Genomic DNA, 19,995 nt, shown 5'->3' with positions numbered 1-19,995 from the left:
AATACAGTGTCAAAGGTACTCTGTTAGGGATCGTACAGGGTTCTGTGAGGACACATGGGGAGAAATAACGAATTCATACCCGGAGTAGGAGTGAAGTGGATTGGAGATGGGTGGCTGTTGTGGAGTGTTAGGAAACACTGTGTGATCGCAGGCACTAAAATAATAGTGCTTGCAGGACAGGTGCTAGGATTATTTAGATAACGTATAAGTGCAATATCTGCTGCATAATAATGATCCATAAATGCAATCCAGCATCAACATCATTGTTACTGCTGTCAGTTTAGTGGTACTCACTGGCCTTTACTTTAATGGTAGAGGGCTCTACCTGCTGTTAATTTGCAGCAAACACCATTTTGTAATTTAGGATCTTCTCCCAACCAAATAATTTATCGTTTGAGCAGAACTCAAAGCACTTTCTAAAAATAAGAGTTGGTTGTCTAGGTATATTAAAACCAAGAAAGAAAAAATAAGAACATACCTGAATCTTGAAATCTTCCTGATTGCTGTGTTTTGTTTTGTTTTTTAATTCACAGTGCTATTTGTTACTTAGATGTTTCTCCTTCAATATTTAATTAATATATTCATTTGTTTAATCATACATTTGCAGACATTTGTTGAATACCCACTTTGAATAAGAATCTAAGTTTAACACCCATGTCCTCAAGGAAATTGTATTTTAATTGAGGAAGTAAGACATTTATATAAACAGCAAAAATATTGAGTAGAAAGTGCCAGGTGCGTAAGAATGCTTTTTGATTTCAGAAGGCAACAAAATGAATAAAATACGCTATCTCTCCTTGAGGCACTTAAAGATAGGAGTGGAGGAAAAGAGGAGGAAAATCAAGCATACGGTTATGAAAGGTAATAATAATAACTGAATGCTTACGGTGTCCTAATAAGTGTGCTGGGTCATAGATTTTTTTAAATGCATTTCGTGGTATAGATTTGAAGTTGAGTCATAGATTTACTTGTTTAATTCTCACAATCCTGAAAGATCGCTATTATTTATCCTATTTTAGAGTTTTGGAAACAGTTTCAGAGTAGTATGTTCCAGTTCACTTCACAAGTAACAAAGTTCTGCCTCTCTTACTTCAAAGCCTCATACCCAAATAGCCCTTTTGCTTGTCTCCTCTTCTCATTCCCGAAATAGGTATCAGCACAAAAATTAAATAAACAAGTTTTATATAAAGGATTGAGCACCTGTTATCAGCACTGTATAAAGAAGTGATTTATAGTGAATATAGATTTAGGTGTCCTGATACATTTAAGCCAGCCCATATTATATGCACACATTGTGAAGTGTTGTCTTTAGATATTTTTAATGGTGAATAGTTTTTCTTCCAAATGTATGTTCCAGATGGAAATATCTTCTGGCATTACCAAGTATTTATGCACCTTGCATGCTTAATTGTGGATTTGGTTTTTTCTTTCTTAACATTTACAGATTTTTGTGGGAAACAGGTGCTGTTAAATCCAGGCAAATGCAGGATGGCCGTTAATGTTGTGGAATGTGATTTTGATTTGCTTGGCAGAATTTTTATTTTACAAAATTAACTATTAAAAAAAGACATGGTTTCCATCCTTTAATTTTGCTCTGTTCACTGAAATTTGCCTGTGGACTGTTTTTCAACAGTCACAAAAAGGGTGTGGAAAACTGGAAGGTTTCTATAAGGAAATTGACACTGAGTTATTTAACAATTTCCACAGCCCTGCAACTTACCAAGTTAAAAAAAAAAAAAAAGTGGATGCGGGGGGGCGGGGAGGATTATTTTTAACCTTCTTACTAAAATTACCTGGAATTTGATTTTCCTGAAATTCCATTCTCTTTTTAGTATAGCTCTGTCTAAAATATTGTATATAATATTGGCAAAGAGAATATTCTGATCTAAACCTGCTCATTAGATGATTTCGCCTTTAAAAACTTTGAGGTGATATTTTTTTTCCTGTTATATCAAATTTAATCTCTTTTCGTTGGCACATATGATGTCCCTTTATATTTTCTCTCTCTTTTCTTCCCCTAAAGGAGGAAGAAACAATCACTCCTCCTTTTGTTCTTCCATGAGGACTTTTGCCACCCTTTGCTATTTCTCTGAGGTTAGAGATCAGCCTGTGATCTGGCATGGTGTATGTAGAGGGCCCTGCCTAATCTGTCACATACCTTCCTATGCAGCTTCAAAGTTGTCCCTTGCCACTCCTCCTTCAGTTCAGTTGTGTTGGCCATCTTTCCGTCCCTTGAAGCAGCATGCCTCCTCTGCCACAGGGCCTTTGCACAAGCTGCTGCCTTTGACCAGGACATTTTTTCTTGTAGCACCTACCCATCTCATTTGTTAGACTCATTATATGAGCACCATCTGTCTAATCCACTGGACTCTAACCTCATGTTTGTGTTTGCCCACCCATATATCCCTGCCACCTAGCACCATACCTGGCATATATATGAGTTCGTTGAATGAATAAGCAGCATCCACAGTGGTCATCGCTCCTGTTATAATGAAAGAGTTGCCCTCGTCCCACTTGCTGTCTAAGGCAGACCCGTCTGTACTTTCACCTGTGGGTAAGGAACCTATCCTCTTTCCCCTTGGGACATGTTTCCTGCTGTGCCTCCCCACATCCCTCCAGCTGCTGAGCTCCCCTCTCTCTATGCCAGCCTTCCCACCAACTTCATTTCCTTGCCTCTGGCCACCTCCTGAACTCACACCAGTTAGCCTTCATCCGCTGCTACTTCAGTTAAAGTTTCATCTACCGTATTATCAGAGCTACCTACCGATGAACCCACAAAGTCAATCCAGTTGATGTTTTATTTTCACATTTGCTTGACCTGTCTGCAGCACTTGACTGTGGACATCAGCCTTCTTACAGTAGCAGTTTCTCTGAGCCTTTCTGGTGAGAGGCTTTTGGTTTTCCTCATATCTTTTAACCAGTCCTTTTCTGGCTTCTTCTCCCCGTCCTTTGTTCATATTCTCAAGGCTCTGAAGTGGTTCTCTTATATACGATTTCTTTAGGCCATCTCATTCATACCTCCGGCTTCAGTTTCCATCTAAAATGTTATAACTTCTTAATTGATATTTTCACTCCCAATTTTGTCACCTCATTGTATTTATATATAATACAGACTGTTTATATTATAGAGCATATAGGTATAACATATACAAGTATACTATATTTATATATAATAAATATATATACACCTGCTCTTCCTCCCGTGTTTCCTGTCACAATTCATAGATACCACCATCTGCCTCATTTCTCAATCAAGAAAAGAAAGGATCATCTTTGACTCCTCCGCTCTTTACCATTTTGTAACAATCAGTCCCTCACAAAATTCTTTCAGTTCTTCCCACAAATCTATTCACATATCTTCCTCTCTACTTCTGGAACCTTAACCAAACTGTTACCATTTTTAGCCTGGAATGTTGCAATAACCTCCTATCTAGGTCCTGTTCCCCTTTATTTACCACACTGTAGCCAGACTGGTCTTTAAAAAACCTAAACCCCATCCTGTTACACCCATGCTTTTAAAAAGTCATTATCCTCCCATTGTCCTTAAGGATACAGTATATGTTTGGTTTTCTTGTGGTTTATAAAACCCTGCGTAGTCTGGTACCTGTTGAACTTACCGGCCTAATCTTATAGCACTTAACCCCTCACACTCTATTTTTTACCCTAGCTCCTAGCTGTTTACTTTAATTTCACCTGGAATTTGATAATAAAATGGCAATTCCATTCTGTTATTGCTTAGGTCCAAAACTTTGAAGTCATCCTTGACTCCTCTTCCTCTCATACCTCATAGAAGATTTGTCACCAGATGATGTTGGCTGTATCTTCAAAATAAGAGAATCCAACCACTTCTCACCACCTCCAACCACTTCTCACCACAGCCACCATCTTGGTTCATACTTCTGTCTTCTCTTGCCTAAATTTTTGCAGTAGCCTCTCCATGTTTCTTTTCTTGCTCCCCTGGAGTTTATCCTCACAGAGCAGCCAGTAAACCCTCCAGTGCTTCTCCTGTCATTCAGAGTAAAAACCAGAGTCCTTGCTGTGACCTGCAGGACCCTGCATGATGTAAACTGGTTCCCTCCCTTGCTGACCTCATCCCCTGGTCCTTTTTCCCTCACTCTGCTCCAGGCACTCTGACCTGCTTTCACTTCCTTGGATGCAAACATACCAGGCATTCATGTCTCAAAGCCTGTGCACTCCCCTGCCTGGAACACCCTCCCCCAGATAGCTGCAAGACTTTCTCACTTCGTTCAGGTTTTTGTTCGAATATAATCTTCTCAGTGAAGCTCCTCTTGTTTGTCATGTGTCTGTCACTGAAATGTAAGCTTTATGAGGACAGAAACTTTTTTGTCATTTTGTTCACTGTTAGCTCAGCACCTAGAACAGTGTCTACCACAAGGTGATTATACAGTAACTCTTGGTAAATGAGTGAATGAAGAATGGTATTTGCCTTATTTGTCCAATGCTCACCAGAGTCTGCGGTATAAAATAAGCAAATAATTTGTGGATTTAATCAGCTCTTTTACTCTAATTTCAAATGCTCTTTCATCTTTTCTCTTTCAAATTTCTGACCTTTACTTTCTTCAAAACTAGTTTTAGATTTTCCACCTGTAGGAAGCTGCCTGTGATTAATCCTGTCACTCAGACTGGAGTGCAATGGTGTGATCTTGGCTCACTGCTACCTTCGTCTCCTGGACTCAAGTGATCCTCTCACCTCAGCCTCCCAAGTAGCTGGGATGACAGGCACATACCATCACATCTGGCTAATTTTGTATTTTTTTTTTTTTGAGACAGAGTTTCACTCTTGTTACCCAGGCTGGAGTGCAATGGCGCGATCTCGGCTCACCGCAACCTCCACCTCCTGGGTTCAGGCAATTCTCCTGCCTCAGCCTCCTGAGTAGCTGGGATTACAGGCATGTGCCACCATGCCCAGCTAATTTTTTTTTGTAGTTTTAGTAGAGGCAGGGTTTCACCATGTTGACCAGGATGGTCTCGATCTCTTGACCTTGTGATCCACCCGCCTTGGCCTCCCAAATTGCTGGGATTACAGGCTTGAGCCACTGCACTCGGCCTAATTTTTGTCTTTTTAAATTTATTTTTATTTTACAAAAATCTTTAATGTGTTGTTTTAAATAATTCTATGAAACTTAAAGATATAATGTAATTATATATTCCATTAACCCATTTTGTTGTTAAATTCTTCACTCAAGGCTTAGTGGTTCTAGGATTATCAGTGGCACTTAAAATTCTTAGAATGTCTTACTAAGTCATCATAGCTGTTGTAAAATTTCTTCAGTTTCTACTTTTTAAAAAAATCTCTGCAGAACTTGGACAAGGGAAGGTATGCTACGTAGTGAGGACTTTTTATTTTAATTTTGTTTGAAGTTCAGTTCAGCTGGTTTCAACATTTATTGAGCACTTGCTATGTACCAGGCACTGTACTAGATGCTGGAGACACAAAGATGCGTAAGACATGGTCCCTGTCCCCAAGGAACTGATAGTCTCTTGGAGGCAAACAGGTAGTGGACAGATGTGGAATTTACTCTAAAATGAATAAAAATTTCAATAACATAGCAAGATTGGGCTTTTCAACACAATGTTGTATCGTTGTTTATAATGTCAAGGCAGATAAAATGCCTTTTCATGTGATAAAACAGTAAAACCATTAAAAGTTAACTTTCAAAGATTCACGATAGGTAGTTAGTACTAAAAATTTACACTATAGTTTTTCAAGTATTTCATACTTAGAAATATTATTGCCCACATTTGTACTATAGTCAAAGCCAAATTCCAGGTTATTGCGTCATTCACATCTCAGCATGCTGGGATTCAGTTTCTCACTAAGGTTATGAATTACAATGGCTAATTCCTCAGTTGCTTGGCTCTTGTCCTCAAGAGGTACACAATGAAGGCTGGCGATATCTTGCTTGATTTCTTTTAATTCCTTTATTACCTTCTCCCTCTCTCTCTCTTTTTTTTTTTTTTTTTTTTTTGGTCTGCTTGTGCTTTCAAAACATACCACTTTGTAAGTCTTTTCATTATCTGCGTAAGTAAAATGCTGTATCTCTGATGGGAGCGTCACTTTGCTGAGGTCTTTCTCTTGGACATAACTGTCCACATACTGTTGTGCCTTTGTTGCCTGAAGGACGGCTAGGAATCTGGTCATGAAAGCAGCAATGAATATGGAGAGCATCCCAGAGATGAGTGCATTCCATGATTACAAAACGTATTCCCTAGGTCCTTCCAGCCAGAGCTCCTTACACTCAGACCACATCATTCCAAGAACCCAGACCACAATTAGCATTTCAGTCCATGTAAACTGAAGGGGTTTTCACCCTGAAGATCTGTTTGGGATAGTCTCTAACCGTGATATTGGGCAGCGTGGTGATACCTTCAAACCTGTCTGAGGCATTGAACATAAGCAGGCCCAGGAAGACGACAAAGGAAGCCGCCTGTGCCACAAACTTCATAAAAGGGCTTCACAGAATTTTCCCCAGCTTAGATTTCTTCTGACAGGTCCAAATAGGTTGCTGCAGTAGTGTTCTGCATTCCCTAGTCTGTCCACAGGTCAGCCCAGCTGACACTCTATTCTTATTAATCCTGCTGCAAGGTGTGATCCAGTAGCTGATGCCAGGAATGGAACACCCAGAGCCACGACCAGCACGAGGCACTTGATCTCTATGGTCTGCCGCCTTAGACCTGAGAGGTTCTCATACCGGATCGTCAAGAGCTGCTGCTAGCAGTTGGGATGAGCCACAAACTGCATGATTAACTCCATAGTTGTGTGACCTTACACATGTCATTGAAGCTTGGCAATTCTCAGTTTCCCTGTAGAACAGAAATCCCATCATCCATCTGACCTTTTAGACTTCATACATAATGGCAAGTTTGACATGACTTAATGAAGCTCTGTGCCTGTTTACCTCCAGAGGCTCTGCTGATTTCAGATCTCCATTCAGAATGGCTTCTACCTCTTCTGAGTCTTAGCAGAGATCCAGCATACTACAAAGTCTTTGCATTGCATGGAGAGCTTGCCATAGTCATTCTTGAACTCCTCTATGTTGGCCAGTTGGCCAGCACATTGCTGAGCTCTGCGTCCGTGAGCACTGAGTCCTCGCTGTACAAGGAGAGTTACACCAGGCTGGCCAGCCACCTGTAGGTATTGATCTTCAAGCACAAGCGGCTGAAGGAAGCAGCATGCACCACTTCATATTTCCAGCAGTGTGCTGCCAGGGTGATGGGGGTGATATCCGGCGAGAAGTGCGTGCCGTCCTCATCCTAAGCATAGAAGTCGTCATCCTGCAGCTCCTGCTAGCAAACAAGCTTGGCATGTTCAGGGAACAGAAAGAAAGCCACCGTAACTTGAGCATAGTGAGTGCCAAGGAGAATGACAGGAGGTAGCAGTGGATTCAGCCATGGAAGGCCCTGTGGGCTACTCTGTGTGGCTTAGATTTTATTTCAATTCAGTGGTTCTGTAGGAGACTGGGTGCCATGATCAGATTTGATTTTTCAGAGATCAGTTGGCTATGGGAAGGAGGGGGAAAATGTCCATTGTTAATCATGCTTTTCATAGATTTTAACTTTAGCCCAAACCAATGGATATCTGTTACTTTCTATGTAACTTTAAATTGATTATGATGCTTAAAACGAGATATCACTTATGGGTGAAAGTTAAATTGTCCTTAGAATAAAGTTCTTAATCCAAAGAAAAATTGAAACTTAAAAATAGATTTGAATACAGTTAAAATATTAAATGATAAATGGAAGCGGAAACGTTCTTTTAAAATGGCCTATTTCTTAAAGAGTACCTTTTGGGCTGGTTAATAAATGTGACTTTTTAACATGGAAACAGATGCTCAAATATTTTCAGTCCCCAGTGTAACCCCTACAGCCAACCATTTCCATCTCACAGGCCTATGGCCTGCCTTATGTTTTCATTGCATTACCATCAACAGTTAAAACTTCAGCGACACTACACACAACTCAGCAGAAAAATGTGAAGTTTTTTTTCTCTTTAGTCTTGGCAGAGTAAAATATAGTCTTTTTTACTCTACCAGGTGCTTTAGTTTGTGCTTAAGGATCTATAGCCTTTGGTCACTTCCCTTACTCTATCACGGTGGCGGGTAGGGAAGAATAGGGGCAGATTGCATGCTGGTGGCATTTTGCAGCATTTTTTTCACAGGTGGTAGTGGTGGTGGTGGTGGTTGTTTTTGTGGTTGCCCTGGAGGACTTGAATGAGACTTGTGTTTTTGTTTGTCTGTTTTGTTAATTGCTTCATTCTGGTTGCTCCTGATAGTAGATCATCCCACCAGTTACAAGAGGAGCCTCGTAGGTATTCATGTTATAATCTATCCCAATTTCTGAATCCCTAAGCATACCAGAGTTAACTCACAATTTACTATAGTTATTGTAGGGGGGACTTTTTGGGAAAATAAACATTGAAAAAATGTCTTTTAAAATGAGTTTTATATCTGGGCATGGTCATTTAGGCCTGTAATCTTAACACTTTGGGAGGCCAAAGTGGGAGGAATGTTTGAGGCCTGGAGTTTAAGACCAGCATCGGCAGCACAGTTAGACCTTGTCTCCACCCCCAACCCGCCTCCAAAAAAAGAAAAATTAGCAAGGTGTGGTTGTGCATACCTGCAGTCCTAGCTTCTTGAGAGGCTGAGGCAGGAGTATCACTTGTTTCTGGGAGGTCAGAGGCTGCAGTGAGCCATAATAGTGCCGCTGCACTCCAGCCTAGGCGACAGATCAAGACCCTGTCTCCAAAAAAAAAAGAGTTTTATTTTCTTTGGCAGATACCCTGATTTAATTTTGGTTATTTCTTTAAATGTGATATAACCCTCAAATAAACCATGTGGCAGCAAAAACAAGAACTGTGTACATGTGAATCATGAAGCGTGGGAAAATTAATGTACTACCACTAGAGCATGAAATAAATGGGTATGGAAACAACTAGCAAGCAATCTCTAGGCATTAAATAGGCAACAGGAAGGTCACAGGAGAATCAGTGAGTCCTGGAGTGGTCAAGGACAATTTTAAGAGGACTGTGACAACTTGAACTAGATCTTATAAAGGACAGAATAGTATTTAGATAGAAAAGCAAGAAAGATGGACACTTGGGAGAAGTAAGTAAAGGCAGAGAAAGAAAAGTGAACTTAATGTGTTCGTGGCACTGTAAGGAAACCTCTTGAGGAAAAGGTGACATAATTTGGGTAGATGGGTCAGATCACTTAGGACTTGAAAGGTAGGCAGAGGAGTTGAAATTTAAAACAATAACTGAAGATGAAGAGGGCTGAGAAGTGACATCATAAGAGGTCTTACTTAAGAGAAAATAATAACTTACACTGTGTCATGCTTTGCAGTTTCAATGTACTTTCTCAATCTTGTGGTGTTGTATCCTCACAAGGTACTTGTGAAGAAGGCAGGAAAGATGGTAGCTTCATAGCTTAAGAACTTAGCATTAGACTAGTTCTGATTTACCCAAGTTCATATAATAAGGAAGTATGTAATGGAGCTGAGACTAGAAAAACTTTGTCTTTTCTGTTGCAATTCAGTTTTTAAAAAACCTACTAGGCTTCCTAAAATCAGTCTGACAGTGATACGGGGAAAGAACTGGCATTAAGGATTCTGGCTCGATAGTAATCAAATTGATAGGAGCTTGGACCAATAATTCTTGGCTACAGGCAATTTGAACCCCTTTCCCCACTCACCCAGACAACATTTGGCGATGTCTAGAGACATTTTTGGTTATCACAGCTGGGAGTCAAGAGCTATTGGCTTTTAGTGGATAGAGGATAAGGATGCTGACCCTGCTAAACATCCTGTAGTATACAGGACAGCCCCCCCCCGCAAGAAAGAATGATCCAGAGTGGCAACAGGAATAAAGAGAATTTACAGAGGGGAAATGATTTGTCAGCTTGGTGAAGGCCTGCATATGTAACAGACAAATCAGGTGGGTGAAGTTGAATGCCATTCTAAGTCCAAGTAATTGATAGAGAAACGTTGTAATGGAAAACCAGTCTGGACAGAAGTAAGTATACTGAGTTTGAGATAAAGTCACGGCCTCAGAATATATAGATTCCATGTTGTCACATTTTCTATAAATACAAATGGCAGAAGTAATCTTAATATATACGATTTAAAAGTTGAAATTAACTATAGCGATATCCTCATCCCCAGTTGCCATCAAAGAACTAAATCTGGATGTGAGGCTCTGAAAGTGAAAGCAAGAAACTATCAGCAGCTTGGAGTCCTTTATAAAAATGTCTGGGTTGGTGGGGAGAGGGCAGTGTTTAGAATAGTTGTATCTTGTATAAATATTTAAAGCTTGAAAAATCAGTTTCTTTTTACAGTTATTTTTCCAAGTTGAGTGTGATATATTTTTCATGTGTCACATCTCTGTAGGGGTGTGTGTGTGTGTGTGTGTGTGTGTGTGTGTGTGTGAATTAGTAAAAAGAATCCAGCTCAGGCTCAGCCTGTACATATTAATTTCTTTTTTTGGAATTCACTTACCAGACTTTAGCTGATCTACTCTGCAACCTTAGCTGCTGCCTATCATGATGACTCTTTGGCATTGGAGTCTCAAATCTTTCTTGGTTTCTGAAGGAAAAAATGAAATTATATTCAGTCTGTTTAGTTTCACATATTAAGAATTACAGAATCACAGAATCTTGGAGTTGAAGGAGAAACTCTACCTCATCGAGTCCATTGGAATCATCCCATATTTGATTCCTCCTGTGTTAGTCTCTAAGGCTACTGCCAGTTACCACAAACTTGATGACTTAAAGCAGCAGCAGTTTATTCTCACACAGTTCTGGAGGCCAGAAGTCCAAAATTGAGGCGTCAACAGGGCCACACTCCTTTCTTTATCCTTTCCAGTTTCCGGTGGCTCCAGGCATTGCCTGGCTTGTGGCTGCACAACTAAGCTCTGCCTTTATCTGCACTCGACCTCCTTTCCCTTTGTCTCTCCTCTGTGTTTCCTTATTATGATACTTACTAGATTTAGGACCCGTCTGAATAATCAGAAACGATCTCAACCCAAGATCCTTAACTATTTTAGACCTCTTCGTCAAATAAGGTCACTTTCACAGGTCCCGGGGATTATATGGACATAGGTTTTTTGGAGACCACCATATAACCCGCTACATCCACTGAATACATGTCCATTGTTTGTGTCTGTCGCTTTTCTCTGCTTGGCTGCCTCTAACCAAGATCTTTAGGATTCTGAATGACTTTGTAGTGAAATCAATCTCTGTAACGTATATACCATCCACTTTGGTTCTCCCTGCTTGAAGCCATGCAGAACAATGCTTTTTCTCTCTGAAAGTCCTTCATTTGTTGTCCCTGAGACTTCTGTCCTCCAGGCCCAGCACCTCTGGTTCCTTCAACAATATTGGCTTCTGTTCCCCTAATCATCCTGGATGTGCTTCTCTAAAGCATTCAGAGGCAATAGAGAGAATACTGAATTTATTATTGAAGACCTAATACTGAGGCCCTGTCTCTTCCACTTACCAATTAGGTGACCAAGGCAAATCAGTTTATTTTACATAACAATAATACTGACTACTTCATTATTTCACTACATACTTTTATAGTCAAATGAGATTGTTATAAACATTCTTTAGAAACATCAGCTTTAAGTAAAGATGCAGGTGTGTTTTTCTGGCTATGCGTAAAATACTTTCACTACTTGGTACAGTCTAAACTGGTACAAAAGATAGTTGTCACTGTCACGTTCCCTAGCTGAGCTGCTCTGCTTCTGTTACCACAGCCTGGGATTGCATTCACTTTTTTGGTAGTCATCTCATAATTCCTAACTCATATTGAAATTGTTCTGTACTGAAGAGTTCCAAATCTTTTTCACCAATAACTTTAAAAAAAATTCAATAAATATTTCTAGAGTTTCTGCTAGTAGCAGTGCTAGACACTTGACAGAGAGGCAAAGAGGAACAAAATAAAACCTGTTTCTGGTCGGGTATGGTGGCTCACGCCTTTAATCCCAGCACTTTGGGAGGCTGAGGTGGGCAGATCACGAGGTCAAGAGATGGAGACTGTCCTGGCCAACATGGTGAAACCCCTAAAAATACAAAAAGTAGCTGGGCATGGTGGTACACACCTGTAGTCTCAGCTGCTGGGGAGGCTGAGGCAGAAGAATTGTTTGAACCTGGGAGGCGGAGGTTGCAGTGAGCCAAGATCGTGCCACTGTACTCCAGCCTGGCGACAGAGCGAGACTCCGTCTCAAAAAAAAGGAAAACTTGTTTCTGCCCTCTTGAAGCCTATGATATCATAGGAGAGACACACATTAACCAAGCAATCACACAGTGAGTGTAAATTTGCAATCTGAGACAGACTGGAAAAAGAAAGGGTTGCAAACTGACCTAAGCCAATTTGATAGTTCACAATGATACAACTGTTTCCAGTAGATAAAGGTGGGCTCTGATAATTACGATTGGAGGTCTGCAGTTCTCCCCACTAACCTCTTCACCACCAGGTGTTAGTTACAGTGACAGTAAGCCTCAGATGGAATTCTGTCATACACATAATCTATTTATTGCTTTCTAATTCAGTGATTTTTCTACCATTTATAGAAAGAGCCACAAGATTTGCTTCAAATAAGGCACTGCAAAGACAGTAGAGTCAGTGAATTTTCAATTTCAAAATTTAATTAGAAAATAATTTAGTATTAGCCATTTTAATTGAATATAACACTAAATTGCATTGACTCTTCATAGGAAATATATAATTCATCCTCCAATTAAGAGTCCTCTTTGTGGTGTTATGGATCTGCTTCTGGTTTTACTCTAATGACCACATTCTTATCTAAAGCTTCCACAGCTTGCTAATGTGATTCTCCAACTATATTGAAATGAAATTTCTTTGGTTTATATTTTATGTCCTGATTATAATAGGTTTTACCCTTTAAAATGAATTCCATTTTTCAAGATTGGTGGATCTATAAATCCATGTACTTTTGCAAAGTAAGATGAACATGTGATAGTAATAAGCTATTATGCTATTCAACTTCAAGTGACACTATTAAGAATTTGAAAGCAATATAAAATATAAATTCTGTCCTAATATTTGATCTGTCTTTGCATTGCCTTTTTTGAATCATACCTTGTGGCTTTTTCTGTAAAGAAGTCCCACTGAAGTTATAATAAAGTCCAGTGTTGTGAAATCAATTTTTTAGTAATGTCGTAGCTTGATTTTCAATGTATGCTGATCTCAGTTTACTCTTGTAACATATAAAACAGTTTCTAGATTTATACCTTGAAAATGGAGATAGCTGTGAGTTGGTGAGCTGTTCAGTTAGTCTACATATGAAGCTTATAGAGTAACAGCTACACAGCGCAGAGGTTTAGGACTACAGTAGATTTTCTCTAAAGTTGCCCGTTAGGCATTTGCAAATGTGTCCTTTCTTTGCAGGCTACCCCATCTGAATTTGAATGATTCCCAGACATCTTGCAAAAGCCTGGTGTTGCACTTTGCTTATCCTGAATTTGCTCTGCTGTCATTTTTATGCATCTCAGTTTGAGGCCAAACCACATGTCCTTGTTTATTTTTTACTGTTTCAATTAAATATAAATCTCTGTCTTCTTGATGGGTGTGTGAAGCATTTGGTGTTCCTTTAGTAGAGAATAAATACAGTTCATGACCTTGCTCACTCCCCATGTGCCTATAATTTTATAGCGTAACAGATTTACCTTTTGGATATTATATAGCCAGCAACTCCTGAGAATTTAATATAAAGGCTTTAAATTCTATTTCCTTTATTTTATTTTCCCTAGAAAATAATATAGGCCATGCTTTATAGAATGTATCTTTTCCTCAGGCAATTAAAAGACAATTGAAATGAAGACTAGTAATTGTCACCTATCATTCATTTCAATAAGATTATTTTATTCTTGCGAATAACTGTATATCACGAAACTAAGGAAGATGAAGTTTTCTTCTTGACCCTAAGTAGTAATTGATTTGTTTATAAAGAAATCTGCATCAGTTGCTAAAATTTTTGCTTGGTCTTGAGAATCAGAAAACAATGACTGGACTATAAGTATGCTCTAGCCTTTTCTTCTTCATTTTCAGGTATAAAGAAGGGGAACAGTGAGGGGAGTTGCTCTCTAAAATAACTCGTTATCTTTCTGAAGATCCAGATGGCATGCCTTTTTTTCTAGTGAGGCAGGTTAAAATGGAAGGTCACGTATGAGAGCTTTATGGCACGAGCACATAGCCTTAGAGAAGTTGCATCCAAGTAGCCATCTCTGTAAATATGAATGAATATTTTAATGAATTTTGGCTCCTGTTAGCACTGTTGATTTCACTGGCCACCTTAAAAGAAACAGAAATCTTATATATTGTTTCTAAGTCTAATTTTTTTTTTCTTTTCCTAATCTTCCTCTCCCCTTTAGTCGAAGTTGATATGTCAGGTCCAAGATAATGGAGGGAAAATATTCTGTGATCTTAATTCTTAATCTTAGCCAAGGTGGCCAGTTTATGATATGTAAATAGGAACCAATGGCCTTAACTCCTTGGGGTGGGTGGGTCACTTTCTTAAACACTAGTTCCTTGTTCTGTGACCTATTCACTTTTTCTTTTGAAAGAAGGCAGCCATTATTCTGACTTAATATTATGAGAGGTTAGTAGATTGCAATGACTATAACTAGGTGACTTAGTCCAATTCTTCAGATGTTTTTGCTGTATCTAAGAAACGGTAGCCTCTGTCGACAACTTGGAGGTTGTGTTTACTGAGTTTTTGAAAATTTCTGATCCTTCTTTACCTTTCTTAGGTTTCCACTGTATCCAAAAGGAGGGGAGAAGTTGCAATTTGATTATGGTGTCTATCTTCTGAACAAAAATATAGCACAGGTAAGTCTCTATTCTTCACTTCTCCCCCCAACTTCCCATGTACAGCCTATTTCCTTTTATTGCCAGTCCTTTTTCTTTATAAATATATACTGAGGTTGACCGTTTTATTTAACCAGTTATGTTAGTAATACATGGTTCTTTTTTTGACCACAGTCTTTTTCTCTGGGCTTAACATGACTACAGAGAAGCAATGAATACAAATTAGAATTCTCCTGCTAAACTCAGAATCTCTTTCTGTGTTTTTACTTGCTGATAGACTATACTTGGATGTGTGGGCTTCATAATCTCTTGCCTCTGCAGCTTGACCAACTGTAATTTTATTTTCTTAGACTATTTCTAGGGACTCATTTTGCATTGTTGTTTATGGAGTGAAAGTTCAATGCCTTTGCAAGTACTTCATGGTCTCCTCACTTTATTATTCAGTCTGTCTTGGATTTCTGTGGCACTCTCAACATCACATCAGTTAGTATCCCACTTGAATAATATCTTTCCACATGCCATAGTAAGACTATCAGATGCGTGGGTTTGTATTTTCCTAAAAGAAATATGTAGCATTTCTTTAGCACTTTTGGCCCTCCTTGAAGATGTAAACATTCCGTAAGTTTTCTAGTTACAAAGGAAGACTAGCTTCCTTTGTTTATTTTTATAAATAAGTGCTTTTGTTTTCATTGGCCATCCTTCCAATTGGAATATCACATGATGAGTGTCCACAATTTGGCTGTTATTTAAAGACATCATGAGCTGTATCCTCAGACCTTTTGATTTTACAGAAGTAATAAGATTTGCGATGCTTTTGTTTTTATGAGCCATTTATCCACATGACTCTAAAGACTTGCTGAACATTCTCTTATTAATTTCTGATCAGTCTAGAATTATTCCTCTATATAGTGTCAGCTGCCATTCTTCCCCTCAACCAACCTCAGTTTAATGGGGGGGATTTTTTAAATGTGTTTTTTATTGAGATTGTTCTGCTTTTCTGAAATTGAGTCAGATTTCTGGATTGCAATCCTCAATTTATCATTTGCTTCATCCTTCACGCTTATTGCCCTCTCAACCATACTACGTTTACTGTTACTTCCACTCCAGCTCCAGGAAGGCGGCCCTCTGACAGTCTCTGGCCCATGACTCACCTTTCCATATGCCATTCGTCCCACAACCAGTGCTTGACCACTCTCCATTTTTGGCAGACAAGTTATTTCAGTCAAAGAAGCAGGGCTTTAATTCCAAGGCTGCTTAGATCCCACTGTGCTGAACACAGTTCTGTCATACCATGGAAAACACAGTGATTAGACAGAACTGGTCAAAAGTGTTCAGACTAAGGCCAGGTAGGGGGCTCATGCCTGTACTCCCAGCACTTTGGGAGGCCGAAGTAGGTGGATTGCTGTGGCCAGGAGTTCGAGACCAGCCTGGGAAACATAGCAAAACCCCATATCTACTAAAAAATACAAAAGTTAGCCAGGTGTGGTGGCATGTGCCTGTAATCCCAGCTACTTGGGAAGCTGAGGCATGAGAATCTCTTGAACCCGGCAGGCAGAGGCTGCAGTGAGCTGAGATTGTGCCACTGCACTCCCGCCTGGGTGACAGAGCAAGACTCTGTCTCCAAAAAAAAAAAGTGCTCAGACTAAGACTGCACTAAGGAAGAGGTAAATTGGAGATCCCGTCCAGCGAAGTCAGCCGTGGTGGAAAGAGCACACGGATACTACAGGTTGGAGAGTTTGAGGGTAAAATTGACAGCATTTAGTAGCACCAAGTTCTGATTTGAGTTCAGAACTTCTTTTCTTGCCCTATTTTCTCTTTCTTGCTCTAGGCACATAGGTCCTAAGGTCAGAAGGCTGTTGGAAGCCTCATGGTGAAACTTGCTCCTGCTGAAATGCCTGGATTTCCTCATATATCCGAGCTTCAAACATACATGTGATGTACACACACATACACACACACACTTCTTTCTTCTCAAGGGCCCAAAATGATGGTATACCAAAGGATAGGATAAAGTATTGCTAAAAATACTACAACATGCTTTGAGAGCAAGACCAAGATGGAGGCTATGTGCAGTGGAAAATATAGCAAAGTCAGCCCTCCATATCACTCTTAACTCTAGGACCCGCTTGGTTCCCACTTCCCAAGAGGCCTCTGACTTTATTGTTAACTGAACCAAGGCCACAGTATGCTGACTTAGTTTTACTCATTTGAGAAATGGATTGCTTATAAAGTAACTGTGTATCTTCTCCAGCTTTATATACACTCTTTGAAAAATAGAGAGAGAGAGAGAGAGAGAGAGAGAGAGAGAGAGAGAGAGACAACCAGAGAGAGAGAGAAAAAAAAAACAACAATCGATTAACTACTCTGAATCCATAGGGAGTAAGTATCTTCCTCTCTGGATTTTCTTTTTTTAATCACACTGGAGGCAGTTTTAAAAGGAGGGGACTGCAAAGTTCTTTAAAACTGGCTTTTTTATATTTCAGAATTTATTCAGCAAGCCCTTTTAAAGCAGTGGGAAACTTTTGTTGTGACCTTTCAGTTTTTTTTGCTTCGGCTCTCTCTCGCTGTTTCTCGGGGAAGCTTTCATTTTGTCTTTGACCTTACTGCCATCACTTTTTCACATTTTGATTTGTAACAGATCAAAGAACCATTAATTATTATGGCTCCTAACCAAGCATTATAGCAATCAGATATTTCTAGCTTTTGAAGGTTTATTTTTATAGACATGTAGACTAATACATGTTGTCAAAGGGGAGTTTGTCTTCTCAGCCAGTCTCATATGTACCCCATCTCTCAAGATGTGAACAAATCATACTATTAAAATGGCCTCACCTCAGTAATTTATAAGCCACATTAGTGGAGGTGGATGAAAGCATTGGCATGTGTTAAAGTGCCAGAGAAAAAGGAGTGAAGTCATTTAATACTGCATCCATAACTTGGTTGAGGATTTGAATAGTCAATAGGACCTTTCATCACAACCAGAAGTAGTAGTAAAATCACTTTTTTGGTAGAGGAAATGACAGAATTTAGTAATATTTGTTACTTCAGTATTTGGGATCAGTCCAGCCCAAGTTTTGAAAGCACAAGCTTAGAAAGACAGGCCTTCAAGTAGAAATCCTCAAGTGTTGTTTGAAGAGCTGAGAGCGCTGGTGAGGCCTGCTTGCCCTCTTCATGTCACTGCTGTCTAAAGGTGTGTGTGTGTGCTGGATTAAGTACTGTGAGTGAGTGAAGCAAAATGCCTTGTTTTCAGCACCATTTATTAATATTTGTCAAGTGCCAGCCTCTTCGGTTAGAAATAGCCTTCCTTGTTGGCCAACATGTAATGCTGTAGGAATGGACCTGTCAAAATTCAGGTGCAGTATAATTGACGTTGACTTTAAAAACCAGGTCCTGCCATAATTTTGGTTAGTTCATAAGTACATTATATTAGAATTTGTGTAGAGAACAGAAGTTCACTTTTAATTCTCAGAGCATAAAAATTAAATGTAAAACAGAAATTAGAATACTCTTACCTTACATTTGTGGAGAGCCTTATGTTGTAAAGTACTCATGCGTATATATATGTTCACATGATCCCCATCATCACCCTGCAAAGTAGAAAGGGCAGATACTATTAAGTGGATTTGAGGACAGCTCAGCTTTTGACACTTGTCACTCCAGTGTAGCATCATGTAATTTGATAGGTGTGGTAGAGAGCCCCTTACTTTTATACACTTCACCGTTCTATATATTTCCATCCTGAAAGTACACCAAATCAAAGAGGATGATATTCCCAGATGGAAAAGGAAGCAAACATGTTTTGAGAATGGAGACAGTAACTGTTTTGCACATCATGATATTTTCTGTTAGCAAGCACAATGCCAGAAACACTGTAAGTTCTAAAGAAATTAATAATACATGATAGGTGATAAAACACCATTACACAAGTTAAGAAACTAAGATCTAGAAAAGTTAAGTGACTTTAATGAATTAAAAAAATTGTCACACACACACACACACACACACACACACACAAATGGAATATTATTCAGCCTTTGAAAAGGACATACTGCCATTTGTGGCAACACGGATGAACCTGGAAGATACTATGCTAAGTGAAATAAGCCACACACTGAAAGACAAAGACTGTCTGGTGTCAATCATATGCAGAATCTTAAATTTAAAAGTTGAATAAACAGAACAGAGAGTAGGATGGTGATTTAGTGGGAGGAAGGGGAGACAACAGGAAGAAGTAGGTTAAATGGTATACAAATTTGCAGTTAGGTAGACTGCATAAGTCTGGAGATGTAATATACTGAATAAGGATTACAGTTAGTAATATTGTATCTTGTACTGAAAATTTGTGAAGAGAGTAGATTTCTATAGTTTTCATCACACAGACCCATGAATATGTTAATTTGACTGCTGTAATCATTTCATTGTGTATATGTATATCAAAACATGATGTATACCTTAAAACATGTTGTACCCCTTTCATGAATTTATTCAATTTATAAATTATAAACATTTTTTAAAAGTTAGGTGACTTGCTTAAAATTCATTAGTTCAACAGTATTTGTTGAGCATGGACTGCGTGCTGTGGACACTGAGTTAGGTTGCAATGGTAGAGCAGTGAATAAGATACACAAAATCCCTGATTCCTGCCTCCTTAATAAGCTAGACACAAAAGGACAAACTGTGGCATTCCATTTATGTAAATATCTATGAAAGGCAAGCTAATAGAGTCAGAAAGCCGGATGAGGGGGCTGGGGGAATAGGAGAGCTATTGCTTAATGATTACAAAGTTTCTGTTGGGGCAATGAAAAAGTTTTGGAAATAGATGATGACAGTAGTTATATAACATTGTGTATACACTTAATGCCACTGAATTTTACACTTAAAAATGGTTTAAATGGCAAATCTGAGTTGTACACTTTAAATGGGTGAATTGTATGTTATGTGAATCATATCTCAATAAAACTGTTTTAATAAAAGAAAAAGAAAGATCCCTGCCTCGTTAAGCCTATAACCTGGGCCTGGCACAGTGGCTTATACTTGTAATTCCAGTACTTTGGGAGGCCAAGGCAGGAGGATCACAAGGTCAGTAGTTCAAGACCAGCCTGGCCAACACAGTGAAATCCCGTCTCTACTAAAAAATACAAAAATTAGCTG

General features: G+C 39.1%; 1 protein-coding gene across 3 annotated transcripts in view; it reads left to right on the top strand.

Annotated features, from left to right (window-relative positions):
* The window catches only part of UVRAG (UV radiation resistance associated), a 302,584-nt gene that overhangs the window by 212,412 nt on the left and 70,177 nt on the right, over positions 1 to 19,995 (top strand). For all 3 annotated transcript variants that reach the window (XM_074400911.1, XM_010334331.3, XM_003923486.4), the window contains exon 13: positions 14,787 to 14,865. In XM_074400911.1, coding sequence (XP_074257012.1) covers positions 14,787 to 14,865 — 79 coding nt within the window. The remainder of the gene's footprint in view (positions 1 to 14,786; positions 14,866 to 19,995) is intronic.

This window comes from Saimiri boliviensis, chromosome 6, assembly GCF_048565385.1.
Source record: "Saimiri boliviensis isolate mSaiBol1 chromosome 6, mSaiBol1.pri, whole genome shotgun sequence".
Taxonomy (NCBI): Eukaryota; Metazoa; Chordata; class Mammalia; order Primates; family Cebidae; genus Saimiri; species Saimiri boliviensis.
This window is presented reverse-complemented; position numbering and strand designations above follow the sequence as displayed.